This window comes from Typopeltis vanoorti, chromosome 10 (assembly GCF_054136105.1).
Source record: "Typopeltis vanoorti isolate ZY-2024b chromosome 10, IOZ_Tvanoo_1.0, whole genome shotgun sequence".
In the NCBI taxonomy this organism is placed as follows: Eukaryota; Metazoa; Arthropoda; class Arachnida; order Uropygi; family Thelyphonidae; genus Typopeltis; species Typopeltis vanoorti.
Genome location: NC_143558.1, coordinates 25,967,243 through 25,994,499, shown reverse-complemented (window position 1 = coordinate 25,994,499; position 27,257 = coordinate 25,967,243). Strand labels below are relative to the sequence as shown.

Here is a 27,257-nt window from a genome sequence, read left to right as displayed (position 1 = left end):
AAAAAAAAAAAAAAAATCAGCTAACGCCTTTTTATTCCCGTATATACGGGAGTAGGCGAGGCCATTTAGCCCTATCTAACTTTGGAGACTGAGTGGGCAGTTCAATCTCCACTGGTACCCAATCAGAGACAGATGGCCCAAGGCTATCACTAATTAAGCGGTACGCAGTGAAGAGAGACGGCTCAAATGTGCCGCCATCTCGTGGTCTCTAACCCTAACACAATATATTTAATGTCTGAAATAATGTGGGTTCTACGGTCGATTTTCTTGAGTTTACAGGACGAAAAACCCGAGTTTCCGGGAGGAAAAACCTGCTTGCCCGTGCCAGAGATCGACTAACTCGGGAACCGGTCGAAAAAAGGCTTAGAAAAATTTCCTCTAGTCGCCGACTAGACTCGAAACCAAGACTTCCTTCGTGCGGCCTAGCGCTGTGGTGTGCAAACGCCACATCCACTGAGCTACACAGGCTATACCATAGCCTATACCTTAATTAAATTAAGGGGATAAAAATCATTATTTTAAAGCCAGTATGCGAAACTCTAAGATCGAAAACTACGATCTAAGAGTTTCATGCCAACGAACTATCGGCGAATCCAAGCGCAAGTGTTTTATACATATTTTATTTCTGCTGATTATTAAGTTTGATTTTTTCATGAATGTATGCTTAAGGGACACAACATGAATGCCATACATATAATCTAAACATCCTAAATATAGTATCTAAAAAGTTAATTTTAAGCGATTTAGGGTCATACTGCCTCTTGTAAAATCCATTGTTTTAAAATTTAAAAATAATTACTATGCAAATGTGAAGTGTGACAAAAAAAACAAAAAGTAATGAGAATGTAGTTTTTGAGAGAAGATACCAGGAGATACACAGATGCAGAGAATTGGCAATACAACCAACTCAAATCAACTGGGCTTATGTTGTCCAGGACAATGAACTATTAATTACTAACATCACATTCCTATATAAAAATGTATGCCAATTCAAAGCAGGAAGATAAAAAAATTAAGAAAAGCTTTAAAAAAGAGAAAAGCAAGAAAATGTTATTAATGGCAGTAATGTTTTCCTACTGGTTCAGGATTTGAAATTAAACATAACCACCATTTCAGTTTTAATAGGAGAAAATTGAATTTCTTACTAAAAGAAAAGTGTGTAAGAAAGTTTTAAAGTGAACTGAAGTGGAGCAGCTTTGAGAAGTGAGACTTAAATACACAAACCAAACCTTGAAGACTTTCATATGACTAAAAGCAATAAACATACAAAAACAAAAATTTAAAAAGAAAAACATTAAGAATATTAACTGCAAACTGAATGAACAACTTATGGAACAAGTAAACCATTTCAGCTATTTGGACACAATATTCAGTGAAGATGGCATAATTAAATATGGAAACAGAAAACAAAATTAGCATGGTTGGTATGGTGGAGAGCTAGTTGAATAACTATATGGAGAAATAAATAAAAAGACTAAACCAGCTGTATAATTGTCAAAGCTATATAACTAAGAGGAGACCTCCATACAGCCTTCAAAGGAATGGGAGAACCAACCAGGGCTTCTGCCCTCGTGTCAAATCCTCACCTTCTCGTGGTGCACCTTGTTAGGTACCTACTTGGATGCTGAACAGATGAGGATGGGCTGGCAATTTGGGATTTAGCTGACCAAATTGTATTCTTATTGGCTTAAACCAAAATTTCAAATGATGGTACAACATGACAGAATTTTATGCCAGCTGGGGCATCACCTGTTTAAACAAGGCCCCCATTGTTTTCGCTAGGGAATCAGGGCAAATAGAAAAAAGTTAGCTACTGGAACAAATCCTAAAACCCACCCCAACTTCTGCTCAGGACATGGACTGGTTATTACTAACACAATGTTCCAACATAAAAATGTGCACAAATTCACATGGAGAGAAAAGGAAAGGAATAAGAAAAGTCTCATTGACTATGTTATTGTCGATAGTGATGTATTCTCCCTAATGCAGGACACTAGAGTTTACAGAGGATTTGAAACTGGAAGTGATCACGATTTAGTCTTGAGCAGAATAAAATTGAATATGTTCAAAAGAATAACAAGTAAGAAAGTTTTAAACAAATGAAAGTTGAGTAGCTCTCAGATGTTGTAAAATCTTGTATAGAAAAAAAATAGAAATTTTTTTCTGTCGATTTCACATAAGCAATTAAATTACATATTATACTTGTAAGTAAAGAATGTATAACTCACTGTACTAAGATAAATGTTATAACTAAATGTTAAAATATCTGAATAAGAACCACTAGTTTGTAACTAAAATTAAGATCAGAAAAGATTTAGGCTAGGAAACCCAAGGCTAGCAACAGTCGTGAAGGTCACTAGATTACCAGTTTTCCCGCCAAAACCCAGCGATAGCGTGGGTGACGGAGAAATTCCTTCAGTGAATCTGGGGACTTTAGAGAAGAAGTGCCAAGGTCGAGAGAATGATATAAAAGATAGATTGAGTGGCAAAGGGGGGTCTCATTTCGAAGTTTGTTCCTGTGCCAAGCTTTTCCGAGGATGGGGGAGAGTTGGGTTTCCCCGCGAGCAGCAGTTACGATGAAGATGGGAAGTTCGCTAGTAGCAGAGACAGCCTTTTTGAAGTTGATCAGGCAACTTGAAAAGTTGTCTGATCAAAAATTAGCTGCGAAGGAGCGGAACGTGACCGTAATCCTTGAGGATCTATTACTGTGTAATGAACTTGAAAGATTGTAAGTAGAATGTTTCATGTAATACCCTAGATTGTGAAGTTCAAACAACAAATGTTGGTTCTGTTATCTAGTGGCATAGAAGGTATTAGAAAGAATCGGAAAGTTGTATTTTAGTTTGAGTGTGAATGGTAGAATTCAGAGATCTATAGATTTGTCTATGATATGTAATGCTAAGAGTGAATGTGGTCTAAGTTTGGCCTTTTATTGTTTAAAAGGTGAGAGAAGTTCAAGTGTGTTAAGTATTATCCAAGTGTCTGAAAGTTATGTCAGGAATTTGATGATGATAATTCAATGACTTTGACAAACAGTTTTTCAAATCTTTCTGAAGCTTGTATGAACATTTATATCAAGATGTTATTGTGTCATTTAGTTTCATAATTTTTTTACTGCACTGTGTAGACTGTAATATGATTCATCATACTTACTTTACACTACCAAAGGGATATTTCTTTACCAAAAGTTCATATGCTACAATGCCATAGCTCCACCAGTCTGCATCCTAAGGGAAATAAGAGAATTACTAGTACATAAATAAATTTTGATGCAATTAAATAACTAAATGAAAGGTATGTTCTCATGAAATTGTTTATTAAATTTAAATCGTCACAACAAACAAGAATTTTGCTTTCAAGTTTTGGAATAATTCTGGCTATTAATTATGCAGATGAAAAGAAGAGAAAAAAAATGACTGTTCATTTGTTCAATGACTTGGCTAAAAAGTGCATTTTGCATGGAGTTTTTGGCCAGAAAACAAATACCAATAAGAACTGGAAGATCAGTAAAAGAAGTATTTCACGTAACTTTTTTTTCTTCTCTAGAAAGATTTTTATTCAGTGGAGCTAATAAAACTCTTTCTGGAATATTAAATTTCAATGTGGAAGGTCTGCTTTAGGTGACAAATTTTCCTCTTTAAACTCATTCACAGTCTGCATAATTACCATACTCATGCTCGCCTGGTTGGCCGAGTGGTTAACATACTGTACCAGTTCTTCAACCAACAGACTGCAGGTTTGAATTCCATCATGGACATGGATGTTTGTGATCATCTTTAGGTGGAAGATGAATGTCATCGCTTGGTGTGAGACCACTGCCCTGTTTATTGTAGGCCTGAAATGGCTTCAAAAAAAGTTCTAGTTTGGTCTCTAGAGCAGGGATTCCAAATTATGCAAAAAAAAATAAATGAAAAAATACAAATATATATATATATATAAAATTGATAAAAAATGGAAAAAAAATTTCTAGTCTGTCTACATTAGACAATACCATAGGTTTACAAATAACCTTTAGTGGGTGGAAGCAACAAAAAAAAAAAAAAAGAAATTGTTCCCTTGATCAAGCGTTAAAGGATAAGTATTTTAATACCAACTAGTTTCGCCAAACTTAAGCTGTTGGCTTCATCGGGATACAAGCACTGAGGTTAAAAAACATCACAAAATAGATCTTAACTGTAAATTCTAAAAAATTATAGTCATCATCATCATCATCAAATTCCTGTAATGTACCCTCAAGGGGTGTACAGGATATGACAGTACTACACGAAAAAATTACATCATTACTAACTTCCTATCTACAATTTTCCTCCAAATCAGTCTGTTACTTGTCAAGACTCCAACATTATCAGATCTTATATTTCTATCGTCTAAGGCACTTTGTACCGTATCAATCCACCTATATCTTGGTCTTCCTCTGGGTCGTTTTCCTGCCAACCTGGCAGAGAACACTTGTTTTGCTAATCTTTCCTCTCCCAGGGAAACAAAGGGAAAAAGGAAAAAACAAGGGAAAAATTATAGTTACAAACTGAAATAGCATTGAACGTGAATAATACACGTATCACGTGTACATGATTTACTAGTTTGCTAAGGAATGTTCTATAGTTAGCATTGAAGTTCATTTCTTGTGTGTTCAGAGATCTAATTAGGGTTTTCCATATCTCTGGAAGTATTAAACCTTGGGTCCTGTTAAGGTTATCTGCAGTGCGTGCGACTGTGGCTGCTTCTTTAAACATTTGAGAGTGATAGTCTTCTATGTAAGGGGTACAACGTTTATCCCACTCAATGATATGGTTTGTTATGGAGAAATGTGATGACAGGCTTATATCCCATGCTCGTGTGGTTCAAGTTACATCGGTCAGACTTCGAGAAGCCTTGAGATTAGACAGAAGGAACACATTGGTTATGTTAAAAACAACAGACAAGATATATCAGGCCTGTCATCACATTTCTCCATAACATGAATTATAGGATGAATTCAATTGCATAACAGTGATGAGCTGCATTTGAATGGTTTGAGTATGGAGTGCAGAGAAGGAAATCAGAACAAATAAGAAGCAATGTGAAAGAGGGGACACTGTGGAAGAAGGGATAGATGTGGGGCTTATGGAGAAGCAGGTAGCATGAGTGTAGAGAATGAGAGCTGTGCAGTAATTGTGTGTGTGTGTATGCTAGAAGTATCAGTACCAATTACATTCAATAAGTGAGACATGGTTGGATGAGGATGATATCCTCAAAGGAATAGAGATGGACAGATATCACATTGTTCATAAAGACAGAAAGGGTAAATTGGTAGTGCTATTGATGATCAGAAAATGATATGTCCATACAAGGGAAAAATAGTTGTTTTGAGATAGTATGATGTGAGATAGAGGTAACAAAATTAGGAAAAGAATGATCATTATGGGTTATTTTAATAATGGCAACTGGAAGTAAACTTGAGAAAATGATTTCCGAGTTTTTTGGGGACAATTACTTTACTTGTAAGAGATATCACACGATCATTCTACGTCTTGAATTTGATCATCTCGTCACAGGATGTCATAAATCAGATGGCTAATTTCACTCTGGCTGGTGAAAGTGACCATGAATTGATTACCTGGATGGTTGCCAACCATGTGAGGACTTCCATGAGGAAAGGATATACGTAAAACTACAAGGTGATTATGGGAAACTTAGGATAATTAACAACAAAACTTGTTGTCAATAAGGCAGTGGCACTGGATAATATATCACCAGGTTTTTTGCATAGAGAGTTCTGAATGACTGGAATGCTTTGCCTGAGAGTGTGCTGTCTGCAGAGAGTGTGAATATATTTAAGGCAAAGTATGATGAGCTGTGTGTATAATAAAAGCACTTATGTCCTGTGATGAGTCTGACTCCATTAGCATCTTGGAATAATAATAATTCATGTTGATATTTTTAATGGAATGTGCAAATAATGAAACTGAGATATGGATTTTTTTCCAAAACTGTGTGTGTAATATGATTAGCTAAACAAGAAAAGCATCAAATTTCAAATTCAATTATTTTTATATTGGCAAAAACAGAAATTTTTCATTTATGTTCTAGTTTCTAATATGATAAATAAACATTAAATAATAAATGAAATAAAACTTACATAACTATAATTACTCTCAGTAACCACCTCAGGAGACATATAAAAGCTGGTTCCACAATACTCATTTGTAACCGGTTCTTCATCTTCCTTGAATATCTTACACAAACCAAAATCAGTCAGAACAATGTGACCATATTGACGAATGAGAATGTTATCTGTCTTAATATCTCTGTGTATGATGCGGAGCTGTAAATTTGAATATTTTGGAGTTAGAAGCAATTTACTCTCTTTTCTTACATTTAATTTTAAATTTATTATTTAGATGTAAACTTATATTTTATTAATAACTGAAGCTTGTTTTAATATATATATAAAATAATAGTATACCATTCCAAAATACTATATCATATTAATATACAATATCATCTCATCTTCCTTATACCCTCTTTTACCTTGCGGTGTCAAGGGTCCATTGATCATCAGACCTCGCTCGTTTACAGGATAAGGTGGTCAGCCTTATGCCCCGGGTGTATCCTATGGCCTGTAACGTTGAGTTCTCAAGGCCAGTTTGCCTGCTTTGCGGGATGAAAAACCCCAGAATAAACTGGGGAAAAAACCCAGCTGTCCACGCCCAAGACTGGCTAACTTGGCTATGGCCGAGGAAGATCCTTCAGCTCCTCACGTCACCGACAGGAATCGAACCTAGGACACTCCTTCCCCAGGCATATGGTTGCAAAGCGCATAGCCACTAGGCTAACCGCACGGATTGATGAATACAATGACCTTGATATACAATATCAAGGTCATTATATTCAGCAAAACAAATTACATGGACATTTTTTTTAAATTCTTTAATCAATGTGGAATTATATGGTGTCCAATGATATTCTATTATTTTCTTATCTCCAATCTTTTTGATTGAAATAAAAGTTAAAAAAGTAATCTTTCCACAAGTTATAATGCATCGGTTCCACTTTTTAGTATATGGTAACTGATCTCTCTACTTTAGCATATTGTACTATCACAAAGAATAATATCCCTGCAAACAGATAGCATCATCATAAAAACCTCAATATGGAGAACAGAAAAGAAAATTGTACATAATCAACTTGAGAAAACAAAAACTATTTATTTTTTCTAAAGAAGCATGGATATGGGCTGTCCCCTCTCTCCTTCTGTAAAAATTTCTATATGAACCATCCTTAATTCTACCTGGAATATACATTGATATGTTCTACATTTGGCCATATGGGTCAGAAGCATAAGTGCATTAGAAAAAAAAAACTAACAATATTCCATCATTTGTAGACACTCTACTCACATCCTCCCAACAACTCTTTCAAAGTTTACAGAAATCTACCTACAATATGCTGTCATAAAACCCCTTATTAGCAGACCCCCATCCACTGTTCCAACCAGTTCTCACATCCCAAACCTTTTTATATCACATATCTTCTGTCCAATAGCCATAATGCCAAAAAGATTAACAAAATTTTAATTGTGCCTTCCATTCCTCTCAACATAGATTATAGTATTGCTATTACTATCCCTATATCTGGGCCACCTTAGAAAAATGTGCTATAACTTTAAAGAAAAATAACCTCTGCACTGTGGAATAGACAGGGGGTGAAAAAAATCTATTTCCATGTATACAGGGATTCTTTGATCTTGTAACTGACATATTATTGTGAAACTGAAAGATTTGCAAATATCTGCCTTCTAGCTAAACATGTCTTGGGCACTTGACACAAAATCAAATGGGGGAAAAAACTACTGTGCTTCCATGCAAACTTGAGACTTCCTTAGATTTAGTAAGAATTTAAAAAAAAACAGCCAATTCTAAATACATATAGTTCTATTAAATAAGATTTGAGAAACATTAATTCTTAGACATCTCCCATCCAACAATGACAGCTAGCTAACACAGATACTCTCCCCCCCAGGACTTTCAACATCTTACACTTACTGTATGTATTAATACAATTTTTACATTGTATCTCAGAAGATGTCTATGTGGCAGATGAAATATTGAAGCAATTAAACCTATCTTAAGTTGTTTAATCATTTCTTACATATAAAGCTACTATATATAATATATCTAGCTGTTTATATTCAGCTCCTCTTGTCCAATTTCATCTTTCTTAGCATCAAAATATATCCCAAGTATTCTTGCATATATTCTATGCTACATATCCTAACTATGTAACACCTTACTATGCACTAATACATGGTGACTCAATATTACACATGCACACACACCCAATACATTACATACTCCTATACTGCTCAGAAGAGCGATCAACAACAATCTTTCTGATTTACTTCCTATCTACCATGGATGATTCCTACTTGCACAACTGTTTAGGATCATGCTGAAAGCAAACAGGTGGAAAAATAATGCTGCCTCCATATGATATCAATTATTAAGTTGAAAGAACTATAAATGTCCTTTTTTATCCTAGATTAAAGATTCACCTCACAAGGTGGGCAGGTGGCTAACTGCAGTCCATATGAATTTACTTATTAATATTACATTACTTTCGCACTGGTATGTTGATCATCAGATGAAAAATGGCTCCATATTTTGGGGCATTTACTCACAGAAACATGTCAATTTTCTAATTTACTCATGCTATTCATAATATAGTTAAAGGAAATAATATTTATCATTCAAATTCCTGATATATATAACTCACGGGGTGTTCAGACTACTAAGACACCACTACACGATCAAGTTCCTATTATCATTTATCACCTGCGGCCAATTTTCTTCAACTTTCTCTATTACTTGTGAGCAATCCATCTAGACCTTTGACTTCCTCTGGGTTTCTTTCTTGCCATCAAATACCTGTTTTGCTAACTTCCTCTCACCAATTCTATTTAAGTCATTATACTACCTTAGATTAGGTCTTCTCACACACATTCTTGAATGTTACTAATGTTGAGTACTGTTCTAATATCTTCATTTTCAATATGATTCTGACAATGCCATTTGTTCACTTGCCTAATTTTTCTCAGACCTCTCATATCTGTGGTCTTTAGTCTTTGTCGACCCAACTCTCACATCCACAGCATAAAACTAGTTCCAACACTATCATGTATAGTTTGGTATTTTGGCTAATTTCTCTTTTATTCCATATAAATTTATTCAACTAGCTCCTCAAAATACCAGCTTTGCTTATTGTTTACTATTTCTAGATTTAACTTGCCATCTTCACTAAAAACCGTGCCTGAATAGCTGAAATATTTTCCTTATTCTATACAATTCTCCATTGAGAATGTAGCTGAAGTTTTCTATATTCCTGCCTACTTTCATAGTTTTGGTGTTTTTTTATTTCCAAATTTCATGCCAAATTTGTTACAGCTATTATGCAATTTAGTCAGAGAACCCTAAAGACTTGCACTGGATGTGTTGAGGACATCATCTGCATCAGGCAACGAGCTAAGTTTGATATCTCCAATTTTAATATCAGGTTTAACGTCACAATGCAATCCACATAGATGACGAATAAGAGGAAAGAGTCATTCATAGATCTTGAGTAATTCAGTGAATTACTCAAGAAAAATAACTGGCAATGCAATTACAAAGGGAGGTGGGTAGATGATAAAATGGCAATTTTCTGAGAAACCCTTCACACCAAACCCTATCAAATTGTCCTGGAAATGGTCATTGTGATAGCATTGGTTTTTTTCACACTTTCCATGGCAAATGTCCAGAAGTGGGTGATGTAGTTGAGATGTATAGATCTTGATTGGCAGAATCCATACTTGTGGTCATGCCATGTGTCAAAGAAGTTGACTGTTAATGACCTTCATTATTTTAGCCAGCACTGAGGTGAGAGAGCTAAAGACTAATCATTTGATCATAGATAAATTTCTCCTTTTGTTCTCAAACTCACTGTACATGGGCTCGCTTCCATAAGGTAGACACCAGTAAGCAGAATAACAATGTAGAGATGATTAATGATAAGCATAAATGGTGGTATACCATCAGCACTATATAACTTTTTGATATCCAGGTTGTTTGATTTTTCTATCTTCCTGGAAGAAGGCCACACATGATGTAATGCCTCCTGTGGAGGAGGTAGTGGTTTGCATCGATGATCAATGTAGGATTTCAGTTTTTTTTTCTTTAGAACTGTTGCAATCTCCTTAAATTCCTGCAAGCTGCCACATCATGATAGAAAGGTGACACTGACCAGAACAAGAAAAGCAAGTCAGGTGTATACGCATATATCCTCCTGATAGGATCACTCTAAATGTGAAGGCTGTTAAATGATTGCTGGAAAAGTCAGAATAGGAAAAGGGTACTACTTGTTCTTAATTACCCACTATTTAGATATGAAGAAAGCCTTACAGAATATCAATGCCAACTCAGCTGTTGCCAAGACAAACAAACACTGCATCAACTTTTAAAGACCCAGGAGAGATGGAAAATATCTTACAGGTGACAATGACCTGTAACACAATGAATCTAATCAATGAATATAAAGATATTTAAACATGAATTTCGTCTCAGTAATAGATTTTTGATTGGAACAGAAATGTTAAATCATTATATCAATGTAATCACCTAAAGATTTTAAACTAAAGATACAGAATTGATATATGTGAAACAATATAGACCAGAATCTAGAAAATGAACAATAGAGGAAGGAAATCTCTCATTACTCAGGTACTCCAGAAGCAGGTCAAGAAGGATTGCATTTCTTGGATCCAAAAGATTATTAAGCACTGTGTTATAGACTTTAAATCTGTGATTAGTAGATTTCTATAGTAAGATTAAAGGATAAACCACTAAATATATTATACAAGTATGTGCACCGACAATCTCATATCATGATCAGAATCTCTTATGACCAAATTGATAACCTAATCTGTGAAACACCAATTAAGACCGTCTAATAGTTCAAGGGAATAAGAATGCAAAAATTGCAATTCATATATGAAGGAATTTTCTCCACTTTGTTGGCCCTTTTAGATAGGGAATTGATAGAAGTTTCTCTGCAGAATGATTTCACCATAACCACACTTTTCCCAGATAAAAAGTTATGCTCAATACATGGAAGAAGTCAGAACCTAATTGATTATATACTTATAAAAACTAAATATAAAACTTGTATAAACTCAACAAGAACAAGATCGTTCCCAGATGATGACAGTGGAAGCGACTATAATTTAATCACAGCAACATTTATGGTGAGATTTGGAATAAGAACCATGAAAAAAAATAAAAAATAAACCTCGCACAACTCAAATACCAAAGAACTGTAAAACATATACTGCTTCTTCCCTTTTTGAAATAGCTTAATATCCTGGGAAGAGAATGTGTATTAACAAATCTTGAAGTACTTAAGAAATATTAGATCTTTGTGATCAGCAAAGATTATGACCAATTCAGCACATAGCCAACAACAATGAACAGTTTAATTATATGAATAGAAAGATGGTACAACATAACAAAATTTCATGCCAGCTGGGGCGTCACCCGGTTAAACAAGGCCCCCCGTTGTTTTCGCCAGGGAACCATGACGAACAGCAAAAAGTCAGTTACTGGAACAAATCTGAAAACAAACCCCAACTCGACATCACCAGAGTTAAAGATCTGTACTATCAACGTAAGAAGCCTGAATGGCAAAAAAATGGAGCTAGCTGAGGAATTAGATAAGTACCAGATTGACATAATAGGGGTGACTGAAACAAAAAAGACCAAAACTGGTGAGATCTTTCTGAGCAATAAATACAAAATGTTATATTCAGGCAATGATAATCAAGGAAAAGAAGGAGTAGCCATTGTATTCAACACAAAATACGAGGCTAATCTTCTTGAATGGCAGTCAGTCTCAAGTAGAGTAATGTGGGCAAATATGAGAATGGGGAACTGGACAATGAGACTTATTTGTGCCTATGGTCCCACAGAAGGTTCTACTAAGGTAGAAGTGGACGAATTTTTTGAGGCTTTAGAAAAAGCAACTGACACAATGAAAAATTGGTCCTTGTTGAGGATCTAAATAGCAGAGTAGGAAATTATTGTGAGGCATACAAAAATATTTTGGGAAAATTTGGAGAAAAGAGCAAAGCTAATAATAATGGCAAATATCTGTTGGATTTCTGCTCAGAACATGGACTGGTTATTATTAACACCATGTTCCAACATAAAAATGTGCACAAATTCACATGGAGAGAAGAGGCTAGGAATAAGAAAAGTCTCATTGACTATGTTATTGTTGATAGTGATGTTTTCTCCCTGGTGCAGGACACCACAGTGTACAGAGGATTTGAAATTGGAAGTGATCACTATTTAGTCTTGAGCAGGATAAAATTGAATTTCATATTAAAAAGAATAACATGTAAGAAAGTTTTAAAGCGAATAAAAGTTGAGCAGCTCTCAGATGTGAACTGTAGGCTAAAATACACAAAGATTATTGAAGAAAAAAACAAAAGAGTTTGAGAACAGGAATCAAACCTTGGAGATTCAGTGGCAAACTCTGAAGAAAACATTGATCAATTCAGCCACAGTGGCATGTGGTGAGGTTATCTGTAAGGATAAAAAAATCAGAACTCCCTGGTGGACACAGGAAGTTAAAGAGGCAGTGAAGGAAAAGAAGAAAGCATACCAAAAGTTCCTGTCAAATAAGTCAACTTGTGCTCTTAGAGAATATAGAGACAAATGCAAGAATGCTAAACACTGTAAAACTAGCTAAACAAAAGTCATGGGAAGACTTTGGCAAGAATATAGAAAATAAATATTAAGAAGGTGGCAAAATATTCTGGAGGTTGTTGAAAAAGCTTAAGAATGGAGGAAAGAGTGCTGTAAAAAGGAATTAGAGATGATAAAGGTGACATGAAAATGGGAGAAAAAGATATCCTTGAAGTATGGAGTAATTACTTTGAAAAACTGCTAAATGAAACAAGCAGTGATGACAGCACAGTGGTAAAAAACACTGACCAGGCATGCAGTTAGGAATACATATCCATACTAGAAGTAGAAAAAGCCATCAAAGGCTTGAAATGTGGAAAGGCAGCAGGAGTAGATGATATTCGACCAGAAATACTGAAGTATGGTGGTATAAAAGTCTTACAGTGGCTGCACTGCATAGTTCAGAAAGCCTGGACAGAGGGACGAATTCCCGATGATTGGAGTAGAGCTCTCATAGTACCCATATATAAAAAGGGAAATAAAACTGAATGTGAGAATTACAGGAGGTATTTCCCTACTGAGTGTTCCTGGCAAGATCTATGCAAGTATACTTGAGAAATGGTTGAGAAGAATTGTGGAAGAAAAGCTTGGTGAAGAACAAGCTGGATTCAGGCCAAATAGAGGCTGTCAGGATCAGATCTTCACTTTACGACAAATAGTCGAGAAAGCATGGGAATATAACAAAGATCTGTATTTAAGTTTTGTCGATCTGGAAAAGGCATATGACAAGGTGCCAAGAGAGAAGCTATTCAATATGCTGGAGTTATATGGTGTCAATGGGGCATTATATCAAGCAATACTTAGTCTTTATTTGAGTTGTAAGTCATCAGTTAGAATTGAAGGAAGTACAGGAAGATGGCTTAATGTTAAATCTGGTGTGAGACAAGGATGTACATTATCCCCTCTGTTATTCATTATCTATATGGATCACATTATGAAGGAAAGTGGTATTAAACATGATATCAAAATTGAAGATGTTAATGTCAGCTCTTTGCTTTATGCGGATGATGTTATACTTCTAAATAAATCTGCTACAAGTCTGCAAGATTCTCTGACTAAATTGAATAGCTGATGTAATAGATATGGTATGAAGGTCACCAATAAAAAGACAAAGACAATGAAAATGTCAACTGTGTTGTGAATGGAGAACCTGTGGAACAAGTAAAACATTTCAGCTATTTAGGCACGATTTTTACTGAAGATGGTAAATTAAATATAGAAATAGACAACAGAATCAGCAAAGCTGGTATGGTGGGAAGTCAATTGAATAAATTCATATGGAATAAGAGAGAAATTAGTCGGAACACTAAATTAGCTGTATACAAGACAGTGTTCAAACCAGTTTTAACTTATGGATCTGAGAGCTGGATCAGAAGTAAAACATTTGACCAAAGACTAGAGACCACAGATATGAGAGTCCTGAGAAAGATTATATGTGTGAACAGATGGCATCAATGGCAATATCATATTAAAAACGAGGATATTAGGAAAGAACTTGACATTGTCAGCATCCAGGAATGCGTTAGCAGAGCTAATCTCAGGTGGTATGGTCACTTAAACAGAATGGGCGAGGAAAGATTAGCAAAACAAGTATTCTCTGCCATGTTGGCAGCAAAACGACCCAGAGGAAGACCAAGATATAGGTGGATTGATACGGTACAAAGTGCCTTAGACGATAGAAATATAAGATCTGATAATGTTGGAGTCTTGACAAGTAACAGACTGATTTGGAGGAAAATTGTAGATAGGAAATTAATGATGATGTAATTTTTTTCATGTAGTACTATCATATCCTGTACACCCCTTGAGGGTACATGGCAGGAATTTGATGATGATGAATAGAAAGATTGTATTCACACACAGAGCCCTGACCAAACCTCATATGGATTATCATGAACACATTTGGTCCCCTAGTTTTCATGGTGACTAATATATATTGGAAAGGGTCTAGAGAAGATTAAGGTGATAATTAGTCTCTGGGATAAGACAAAAGATTGAGGGTATGCAGTGTGTAAATCCATGTGAATAGGAGGAAGAATGGGGATGGTTAAGGGCTGTTACTGAAATATTTCATAGATTGGAAGAAGGGGGTATAAGAAGAGCACATCACTGTGAGCAGGGGTATAACAAGCTGGTACTTTACATGGAGAGTAGTTGGTGGGTGAGATGCATTGCCTGAAATTGTGGTGAATGTAGATACATGGAATGAATTTAATGCACACTTTGATGGGCTTTGTGCTTGAAAGTACCTCCTGGTGATGAGTCTTTTCACTCCATGAAACTTTGTTGTTATAATAATCTTCATAAGAATAAGCATACCAAATAATTAAGAAATTAACAAAGCATTTTGTTTGTAATACCTGGAAAACTGAGGATGAAGAAAGAACAAATATAACCGATCATGAAAAAATATTGAATAGATGCTATGGTAAAGTAAATTATCATGATGATAGCTTGGTCCAACAAAATTTAGAGGGAATTGTCCCAATGATGAGAAAAAGAAGAGTGATTATCCAGCTTAGAGAAGAAGTAGAAAGATCCATATTAAGATCAAAAGAGAAAAACCAGAACATTAGAACCCTGTCAGGAAGGGGGAAACCTATTGTTAGTGAACTTCACAAAATTTACCAGCAGCCCAAAAAATTGGTGTACAGTTACTCTTATTCTTATAAAAAAAAAAAATGCAATAATGTTAGGACAATTAACTTCATCAGCTATCCAAGCAAAATTTTTCAGACTTCTAGGCTGTAATTAGTAAGAACAGGAGTACAACTGACTATATATTTACACCCCCATATCATTGGAGAAAAATACATAGAATAATTTTATTGACCTAGAAGAAAGCCTTTGATTTTATTTGGCATAATGATCTTTGGAAAATTAAGCAAAATAATAAAACTGAATGACTCCCCATAATCATCTTCTGAAATGATGGTGGAAACCAAGGGGAATTATATCCCACCAATGAAGATGGGTGTAAATTATCACGTGTAATTTTATTGCTTTCTTGATTATGTTGTAAATGAAATCGTGGAAAACTGATATTGGAAGAAAAAGAATAAACCATCTAAGGTTTGCTGATGATATTGATCTCATAGCAGAAAACAAATCATCTTCAAGAAATGATCACAAAGTTAGCTCATACTCTTAATAAATATGGATCAACAATAAGTATTCCAAAATCATAAACAACGACAAATATCTGTACTTCTGACTAAGAAGGACATGCTGTAAGGACATCACTGATAGTGATGGACATGCTCTATCAGAAACTGAAACACACAAAAAATCCTAATTCAGAATATGCCCACAGAAGTTGATCAGTTTAAATACCTAGGCAAAACCTATAATAAACCTTTTACTCTTACAGAATACAGAGACAAATGTAAGAAAGCTACACAGTGTGTAAAACTAGCTAAACAAAAGTCATGGGAGGACTTTGGCAAGAATATAGAAAATAAATATCAAGAAGGTGGCAAAATATTCTGGAGGTTGTTGAAGAAGCTTAGGAATGGAGGAAAGAGTGCTGTAAAAGGAGTTAGAGATGATAAAGGTGAAATGAAAACAGGAGAAAAAGATATCCTTGAAGTATGGAGTAATTACTTTGAAAAACTGCTAAATGAAACAAGCAGTGATGACAGCACAGTGATAAAAAACACCAACCAGGCATGCAGTCAGGAATACATATCCATACTTGAAGTAGAAAAAGCCATCAAAGGCTTGAAATGTGGAAAGGCAGCAGGAGTAGATGATATTCGACCAGAAATGCTGAACTATGGTGGTATAAGAGTCTTACAGTGGCTGCACTGCATAGTTCAGAAAGCCTGGACAGAGGGACGAATTCCCGATGATTGGAGTAGAGCTGTCATAGTACCCATATATAAAAAGGGAAATAAAACTGCATGTGAGAATTACAGAGGTATTTCCCTACTGAGTGTTCCTGGCAAGATCTATGCAAGTATACTTGAGAAACGGTTGAGAAGAATTGTGGAAGAAAAGCTTGGTGAAGAACAAGCGGGATTCAGGCCAAATAGAGGCTGTCAGGATCAGATCTTCACTTTACGACAAATAGTCGAGAAAGCATGGGAATATAACAAAGATCTGTATTTAAGTTTTGTCGATTTTGAAAAGGCATATGACAAGGTGCCAAGAGTGAAGCTATTCAATACGCTGCAGTTATATGGTGTCAATGGGGCATTATATCAAACAATACTTAGTCTTTATTTGAGTTGTGAGTCAGCAGTTAGAATTGAAGGAAGTACAGGAAGATGGTTTAATGTTAAATCTGGTGTGAGACAAGGATGTACATTATCCCCTCTGTTATTCATTATCTATATGGATCACATTATGAAGGAATGTGCTATTAAACCTGATATCAAAATTGGAGATGTTAATGTCAGCTCTTTGCTTTATGCGGATGATGTTATACTTCTAAATAAATCCGTAACAAGTCTGCAAGATTCTCTGACTAAATTGAATAGCTGTTGTAATAGATATGGTATGAAGGTCAGCAATAAAAAGACAAAGACAATGAAAATAGGCAGAATCATTGAAAATGTCAACTGTGTTGTGAATGGAGAACCTGTGGAACAAGTAAAACATTTCAGCTACTTAGGCACAATTTTTACTGAAGATGGTAAACTAAATATAGAAATAGACAACAGAATCAGCAAAGCTGGTATCGTGGGAAGTCAATTGAATAAATTCATATGGAATAAGAAAGAAATTAGTCGGAACACTAAATTAGCTGTATACAAGACTGTGTTCAAACCAATTTTAACTTATGGATCTGAGAGCTGGGTCAGAGGTAAAACACTTGACCAAAGACTAGAGACCGCAGATATGAGAGTCCTGAGAAAGATTAGAGGGGTGAACAGATGGCATCAATGGCAATATCATATTAAAAATGAGGATATTAGGAAAGAACTTGACATTGTCAGCATCCAGGAATACGTTAGCAGAGCTAATCTCAGATGGTATGGTCACTTAAATAGAATGGGAGAGGAAAGATTAGCAAAACAAGTGTTCTCTGCCAGGTTGGCAGGAAAACGACCCAGAGGAAGACCAAGATATAGGTGGATTGATACGGTTCAAAGTGCCTTAGACAATAGAAATATAAGATCTGATAATGTTGGAGTCTTGACAAGTAACAGACTGATTTGGAGGAAAATTGTAGATAGGAAGTTAGTAATGATGTAATTTTTTCATGTAGTACTGTCATATCCTGTACACCCCTTGAGGGTACATGGCAGGAATTTGATGATGATGATGAACCTATAATAAAGATGGAAGCACATAGCACTCCAAAAAATAAAAACCACTAGGGACAGATAACAAGCTTACAACTGCAAACATATTACATCTTAGTTAACTCAGTTTAACATCGTTTATAAGTTAAATAAAGTTTAACTCAGTACCTCTATAGAGAAGTGAAACTTGAATCCTTCTAAAAGAAGATGAAAAGAGGTGCTATAGGCAACTCCTAAAGATACCATACACTGATCATGTCACATATTTCAAATCAGTTCTTTCACCAGTCAAAGAGATCTGGCTTGGTCATATTAGCAGATCTAATGACCTCCCAATGCAAGTTCTGGAAGGAGTTATTCCTGAGAGGTTTGTAAGTGTTTTGGACTTCAGTTGCAAGAGCATTGTCATGTTCTTCAAGGAAATCATTCACTGCATTTTAGAGTATTGGGGGGGGGGGGAGAGAGAGACAGAAACAACCCTTTAATTTTGTTCTTCTGTTCCACGTTTCATTTGAAATAAGCTTTCATCATTTTAAGTTTACATATTCTTATAGAGTAAACTGCTGGATAGCACTGGTGGATATTAATCTACATCATGTAGATTGATAATATAATCGATAATAATGTTAGAATACAACTCATAAAACTGATTTCGATTTAAAACAACTTACTTACCACATGAAGTTGTTCAATAGCTAACAGAAGTTCAGCAAGACAGAGCCTTGCACTGATCACTCCAAGTTTATTTAATGATGCGAATGTCCATAAAGAACCATTTGGTGCATATTCTGAAATAAAGATAAAAACCGTTATTTACAGATCCAGAAAATGTCAATTACTATAAAAAAGTACTTCTTTCAGTACATAACAGTTTTTCAGTCTTCCTTAAACCAAAAGAAAATGTAATTCTTAGCATATATAATTTGAATAGAAGCAAACTACAAGTTAAGAGAAAATTAAAAAAAATTCAAAGTGTTAATTTCACACAAAGTCTCCCAACAATGAAAACATGTTTGTTTTCATTGTGGGAGACTGTTATTTTATAACATAAATTAAAATATATTAAATAGCTCAAGTTTGTACTGACAATGATATCCTGACAGGGATAGAAATTAATAAGCATGTTTTTCTGGAGAATAATAAAGAACAAGAAGAGAGGGGAAGTGCTGCTGATGACAGTTGGGAAATTATGACCCTATAAGGTGAAGATACAAGAAGGAAATATGGCAATGGTTTTGAAGTTGTACAATGTGATGTGGAAGAGGACAGGAAGAGATATTTAGTCAGATGTTGCTATAGGCCAAGGGATGTGGAGAGTCGTGATGATGAAATGTATATGGAAAGGTCATCATTATGGGCTATTTTAATTACAGTAATATAGACTGAAATGAAGCTATAGCATTTGGGAATAAAGAAAATGAATTTCTGAGAGATAACTAAATTAAACAATATGTGACTGAGTGGGGTGGAGCATTCCTACTTTTATTCATCAGCTGTAGGGATGGAGCATTCCCCTACAGCTGATGAATAAAAGTAGGTGTCAAACAGATGAATCAAGAGAAATGAAAACTCTAAAAAAACACACGTACTAACCACAGTAATGACTATCTAATTCGTAAATATTTCATTTCGAAAATGAAATCTGGAAGAAGGCACTGTGGAAGCAGCAAAGATGAATAATCATAATATTCAACTGCATATATATTATAAAGAACAGCCTAGAAAGGTGACTCAGTTATTAAGCAATTTGAGCAGAAATTAACAAAATCACACCATTAAAGGAAGAATGATTATGGTAAAATGATGTTAAGAGATGAAAATGGTATATTAGTAACTGCTGCAGAGAACAGTCAATGATTCAGTGAGCAATTATTCAGAGTGTTTCATCCTCATTACTAACAAATCATGAAAAACTTAGGTGTAAAGGATGTAGGAAAAGATGACTTACTGGTGAGTGAGTAGAAGGTACATGAAGAATATATCAGCGAAACAACAAATTGATGATAAATTACTATGTCTTAAAGGAATGTTCAGGGAGTTTGTGGCACAAAGGTAAAATTGTTCCACTTCATGAAGTTGGTGATAAGACACAGGCCACAAATTATAGGCAAATCTTTATATCAGGAGTTATTATAGCTAACATGTTTGAAACTGTGATTGTCAGCATCAGTTTGTTAAAAGGAAGACAAGTTTTACCAATTTACTTATGTAGTATAGCAAGTTGATGCATTGGACAAAGGATATACACACACACACACACACACAGTGTTATAATTGAATTTTGCAAAATGCTTTTGATAGAAAAACCGGAACAAATGAGATTGTATTCTAGAATGCCGAGTTGCATAGATATATATCTGATAGCTGATCATCTATACATGAATGAATCATGTATGGGAGTGCACTATCATTAAACAGAAAAGTCACCTGTGGTGTGTTGAAGGGGCCGGTTTTAAGGCCATTGTTGTTTAACTTATATATTAATAATATTAAGGCAGGTATAATTGAGACATACAACTGCCTGAAGATAATGAAAAATTAGTGAGAACGATGAAGAGTCGAGCAATTGTGGTTTTACAGAAGGACTTGAAGAGACTACAATTATTGAGTGAATGAATGAATGGAATTATTGGTTCAATGTCACAAAGTGACAGATTCTGAAATTTGGTAGGCAACATTAGCATATAAAGTATATACTTGTTGAGAAAATTTTGAAGAAGGCAGAGGAGTTGAGAGATTTGGAAGTATCAGCTGACAAGGACCTGAAGTTCAAGGGTTACATAGCACAAGCTATGAGGTCATCACATCAGATTATGATAATCATGCAGAAATAAAGAGGTTATAGTTCCATTGTATAAGGACTTAATCATACCTCTTACGGATTATTATGCACAGATCTGGTTACCTCGTTTTCATGGCGATGAGTATATTGTAGAAAGGGTTCAGCGAAGATCAACTAAGGTAGTAACTAGCCTTTGGAGTATGAATTATGAACACAGAGAGGAATTCAGTTTGCAAAAGCACTGTAAAGAGGAGATATGACAGAGTCACATAAGATGGAAAGGTGGTTATTATTGGGTAAAAATATCATAAAAAAATTTTTCATTAAATAAGAAGAGGCAGAGCAGAACAAGAAGCCAATCCCAGAAACTCTATAGAAAAGGAGAATGTCGGTGAGTGAGTAAGTGGGTAACAAAGAGAATAGCTGGTGAATGCATAAATGTTGAATAAATTTAAAGCATAGTTTGATGGCTTAATGGAAGTCTAATGTTAATATAATCACGTAATTTCAAATTACGGTGGCGCTAGTGTCCTTGGTAAATGTGGCGGTCGAGTTAAGCTAGTCTAGAAAACGTGTTTTTAAAGTTAAATATAGTGTGGCTTTTTGTCACAAATTGTGCTAAAATTGTGCATCGGTTAGAAACAAGTGTCCTTCAGTGGTATTATTGTTTAGAACTGTGTTGTATATATTGTGTTTTCACTGCCGTTTGTTTCACTATATCAACGTGTAAAGATGGCGTCCAACAAGAAACGTACATCAGCGGCGCGCAGGACTTCTACTACTACACGAAAGGCTGGCTCAGCGTTAGATTTTTCGCAATGGATGCGTTGCGGAAACTGCTACATGTATGCACCGAAAAATGTGAAGGATCTGTGGTCGGTCTGGCAAAATGAAAAGAAAGAAAATGTCGACGTATGTGAGAAGTGTCGGGATAGGCTGGAGCGTTTAGGAATGGAAGCTGACATCGGGACCGTAGCGGAAGAACTTCGGCGGGAGTTTATGAAAATGAAAAATGACCTTCATCTTCTTCATGAGGAAGTGGAAGTGATCGGTAAGGAGATACTGGAAGTTAAAGCCGAGTTTAATGTGTTAAACAGAGAAATTAGGACTATAGAGATTACTTTAGCTGAAGTAACTAGAACAGGATTACATATGGGTGAGTCTTTGGTGAATGATTCAGTAATAAATAGTATGGGAGTGATTGGGAGTCAACATAATAAAACCACAAGTGGCCAAGAAGAAATGAGATGTAGTGAGAGTGGGGGGGTAAGTAATAGAGAGTTGAGTAATGAAGCTGGGAGAGTCATGCTGAATAGTGTAGAGAATGAGTCCATGAGTGTGAACTTGAATGAAGTTAATAGTGGTAAAATATATGGTGATTCTATGATTAAGGGTATGGAGAGTGGTATGCATGAGGAGTGCTTGGCTGATGGTACAATAGAAAGAGTGGCTTTAGCAATAAAGAGAGGGCATGAAACAGACAAGATGATAGTTATGGTGGGTACAGATGACCTGAGAGGTAGTATAAATCGGGTAGGAAAAGATTTAAGAACATTATTAGATATTGTGAAGAGGAAAAGTGTCAATGGGAGAATAGTGTGTGTGCTGCCTCGTTTTGACAATTACGAGTTAAGTAGACGAGCAATGATAATGAATGATATGATTGCAAGAATGTGCAGAAAAAGAGGTCTGGAGTTTGTTGATGTTTGGAGTGTGTTTGAAGGAAAAAGGCAGTTGTATGCTAGAGATGGACTGCATCTTAACATGGAAGGACATAAGAGATTGAAGAAGTTATTGTTTTCTGAACAGGTTGAAGTTATTGGGCAGGGAAACTAATATTGAAAAGGTTGAGTGTAAGACAGAGAAACTTTAGCACTGATTGTGTATTTATTGATCCTTATAGGCAGAATAAATTGCAGAAGAGAGGGGGAAAAAATCGGCATAGGACTACGGTAGTTAGTGACTTATATATCAGTTCTAAAGCCGGTACAAGATCTAGAGGGAATCTGCAATTTTTGTATACCAATGCTAGAAGCATTAGAAATAAGAGAGAAGAATTTTTGGCATTAGTCAGTGAAATCTCACCAAAAGTTGTAGGCATTAGTGAAACTTGGCTGTCAGCAGAAGATGTGGTCACTGGAATTGAATGTGATGGGTACAGTATTTTCAGGGAGGATAGAGAAGATAGAACAGGAGGAGGAGTACTGTTGATGATAGCTGATGTGTTGCAGCCAAAGAAAGTAGTATATCATGATGATAGACATGTGAATGAAAGTTCATTTGAGGCAGTCTGGTGCGAAATAGTGACCAACGCAACCAAATATACAGTTGGATGCTGCTATAGGCCAGGGAGTACAGGGGGAGATATTGAATTCATGCATCAGCAACTTAGTGCAATGAGTGAAGGCTTAGTGATTATTATGGGGGATTTTAATTATGGTGATATCAATTGGAAGGAGGAAATATCACGTAGCAAAAAGGAAATGGAGTTCATACATCTGCTACGAGATAATTACTTGAAACAGCACGTAACTGAAGGGACACGTGGTGTGAGAGTGTTGGACCTGGTTATTGGTTCAGAGGTTATATGCATAAGTAAGGTGACCTCGTTACCTCCAGTTGGTGAAAGCGATCATGTGGTATTGACTTGGGAGGTTGCAAAATCTGTGGATTTTTCTATTAAGAAGGGGTATGTACGAAACTACAGGTTAGGCAATTATAACAAGCTTCGGAGTGAGCTTGCAGCCATCCCATGGCAGAACATATTGCAAGGGAAAGATGTTAGCAGTGCTTGGGATAAAATCAGCGGGTATCTGAGGACAGCAATATCAGATTGTCCCCATGGTCAGGAGGTCAAACAAGGCAGGCATTAGATGGATGAGCAGTAGTATCAAGCTTGAACTACAAAAAAAGAAAATGTTATGGAGAATTTACAAGGAGAAGGGCGATCAGGACACCCATGAGCAGTACAAGGCTCAAGCTAGGAAGGTTACCAGCATAGTAAGAAAAGCTAAATCAGATTATGAGAAGACCTTAGCCAAAGAGATCAAGGGTAATCCCAAAGAGTTCTTCCGCTATGTGGCAAGTAAGAGGAAGAATGACTTCGGAAGGATAACCTTAGTGGGTGCTGATGGTATTGAGGTGACAAAATCAGATGTAATAGTCGAGTTACTGAGTGATCACTTCTCAAAAGTCTATCACCCAAGTGAGGATATCTCTATACCTATAGCAATACCTAATGTGAGAATTGAAGCTAAAGAATCAGACGTATTAAATATATTGCGAAACTTAAATGCAAACACTGCGGTAGGCTTAGATGGAATATCAGCTCGGGTGTTGCGTGAATGTGCAAATGAATTGTCAACCCCTCTTACCTGGATATTTAATTTAAGTTTGAACTCTGGTATGGTCCCTAGGGAGTGGAAGTTAGGCAAAGTGGTTCCTTTGCATAAGGGTGGCTCTAAAACTGCAGTATTGAATTACAGACCAATCACCATCTCAGGAGTAGTGGTAAAAGTATTGGAAAAGTTGGTTAAAGACAAAATTCAAGAATGGGTGGATCAGGATATGATACTCTATAGAGGCCAACATGGTTTTGTTAAAGGTAGATCCTGCCTTAGCAATCTATTAACTATCCATAATAGAATAACATCAGAGTTGGACAAAGGAACTGGCTACACAGTGGTACTTCTGGATTTTGCTAAGGCTTTTGACAGGATACCCCATAGAACACTGTTACGCAAATTGGAGCAGATGGGAATGGATATTAAATTGGTGATATGGATAGGAGAATGGCTCAGGGAGAGATACCATAAGGTGGTGTATGGAGGAGCCGAGTCCAGAATGAGGCAGGTGACCAGTGGTGTGCCTCAGGGCTCTGTGCTTGGGCCAATGTTGTTTAATTTGTATATAAATGATATAGGAAACGGCTTAAAGGGAGATATTCAGTTGTTTGCTGATGATGCAAAGTTGTGTAGTGCAATAAAAAATCAAGCTGATGTTGAAAGTTTGCAGGAGGATTTAAATAAGCTGGTAAAATGGGCAAAAGAAAATGGATGTCAGTTCAATGTGGAAAAGTGTAAAGTCTTGCATTTTGGGATTAAAAGATTACCAGCTGTGTACTACATAGATGGAAAGGTACTCCAAGAGATTGATGAGGCTAGGGACTTAGGGGTATTGGTAGATAAGGAGATGAAGTTCAGAGGACACATTGCTAAGGTGTCCAAGATTGCACATAGGATTACTTGGTTGTTGAGGAACACACTGACATCCAGAGATAAAGAGGTTATTATTCCCCTTTATAAAGCATTGATACTTCCACATTTGGATTACTGTGCTCAGGTCTGGTCACCTGGATTCCTTGGAGATGAGGAGGCTGTGGAGAGGGTTCAGAGAAGAGTGACCAAGTTGGTGAGTGATATAAAAAATGCTCCCTACATTGATAGATTGAGAGCTTGTGGATTGCAGAGATTGGTTGATAGGCGAAGAAGAGGGGATATGATAGAAACATTCAAATTACTAAAAGGTTTTTATAGGATTGATGCAGGGGAAATGTTTCAGCTGTGTGATAGTGATGGAAGAACAAGAGGTCATCTCTGGAAATTAAAGAAGAGTGTGGTTAACAAAGGTGTCAGAACAAGGTTTTTTGCCTGGAGGGTGGTGAATGAGTGGAATTCATTGCCTGACTTTGTTGTGAGCTCTTCATCTGTAAATGAATTCAAGAAGAGATATGACAGATATTGTTTTGCTAGTTTGGGTCTCCCGCGATGAGTCTACTGACTCCATGGAGATACCCGTAATAATAATAATAATTACAATCTTAAAACTGCATAGTATTCTAAAAATGATATTCATGTCCAAACAATACTTAGAGTACAAAAAATTTAAAAAGTATAAAAAAAATAGTGAAAAGTTCATAAAGCTGACTACAATGATAGCAAAAATATTACTTGAAAAACTTGGAAGTGTGACCTGAATGAATGTTATAAACAGATAGCTTTCATTCAGTGCTATTTCTGAAAATTGAGTGTGTTCAAATGACAAAACATTTTTAGGATTAAATTTATGTGGGAACAAGGATCTGGAATCAATAAGTTGATTTAATGAAGATATATAGTAATTTCTCAAATGTTCCATAGCAAAATAATTACAAACAATAAAACTTTAAAATGCTTACCCATCATGATATGAACACCTTTTGGAGATTCATATGCTTTATTGTAATTCATTAGAAAGGGCATCTCCTGACATTTTCCAAGTGCCTCCAATTCATTCATTACTCTCCGATGCCGTTTAGAAGATGCTACCATATAATCACTTCTAATCGTCTTCATAGCATAAAGCCTATTATTATCAGCTTTTCTTACAAGATGAACTTCTGCACTAGCTGTAATTTATATTTATAATTTACTAACTGAAGTTATTAAAAAATTAATAGAAAAGTTCAAGTTTCTTTTAATGAAATTAAATTTAATAATAATATATATATAAGTCATTGCATTAATACATATAAAAATATTATAAGCACTAACCTATTGGTCAGTCTTTCAAATTACAAAGTGTTATTTGATTAAGTACCAGACTTTAATAATGCCTCAGAGGATAAATAGTAGAAACTATTCAGTTTCACTACTTTTAATACTCCAAGCTGAACTACAAAGGAGTTGGGTGTGTGTGTTGGGGGGGTATTCATTTTGATTTTCTTGAATGATGCTTTGTACAAAACTGAAAAGTTAGATGAAAGGATAGATGCAGGTGCATGCTAACAGAGCAAGCTGTCTACAATCCTTGATCAACCGGTTGAAAGAGTAATTCCTAGATCACAGTCCTAGTATAGTATAGGGTAGGGTAGGATAGAAAGGGTAGTATCCCAAACTACTATCCCATCACCTGAATGAAAAGTTTATTTTTCACTTGGTTAGACTATAATAAATTTAGTTTAATCCTTTATCCAAGTATGAGCAAACAAAGTTTGTGCTAGAAAGTATCTTCAGAACTGGGGTAAGGTGGTACAACACCGGGTAACTCGTTGCAAAGGTGGAGCAAGTCTGGGTAGTGGCCCTTCCCTTAATGCATAACATTATACATATCCACAAGGAGATGTGTTTTGCATTATGGGAGATACTGAGATAGGAGTGGTGTTATCTTGCTCCACCTTTGCAACGAGTTGCCCAGTGTTGTACCACCTTACCCCACTCCTGAAGATACTTTCAGATGCAAACTTTGTTTGCTCATACTTGGATAAAGGATTAAACTAAATTTATTATAGTCTAACCAAGTGAAAAATAAACTTTCAACATCTTTCTCTAAATCCAGAGTAATTTAATAAAATGGTGGCACACACTGTTTGGCAACTCCTATAGGTAGAGATGACCATGCTAATGTTTCTGCCTGGTATCTCCACACCGAAGAGACCTCAATAAAGGTCAACACTAGTCTGGGTAGTGGACCTTCCCTTAATGTATAACA

The 27,257-nt window shown here is 35.8% G+C and overlaps 1 protein-coding gene across 1 annotated transcript in view; it reads right to left on the bottom strand.

Annotated features, from left to right (window-relative positions):
* The window catches only part of LOC150102253 (putative ribosomal protein S6 kinase alpha-2), a 39,322-nt gene extending 13,238 nt beyond the window's left edge, over positions 1-26,084 (bottom strand). Inside the window, exons 1-4 of the mRNA XM_090399259.1 lie at positions 25,966-26,084; positions 18,683-18,795; positions 6,119-6,304; positions 3,154-3,227 (exon numbers count right to left, since the gene is read on the bottom strand). Of these exons, the coding sequence (XP_090255385.1) occupies positions 3,154-3,227; positions 6,119-6,304; positions 18,683-18,795; positions 25,966-26,065 (473 nt within the window). The 5' untranslated portion in view covers positions 26,066-26,084. The remainder of the gene's footprint in view (positions 1-3,153; positions 3,228-6,118; positions 6,305-18,682; positions 18,796-25,965) is intronic.
* Between the last annotated feature and the right edge of the window lie 1,173 nt (positions 26,085-27,257).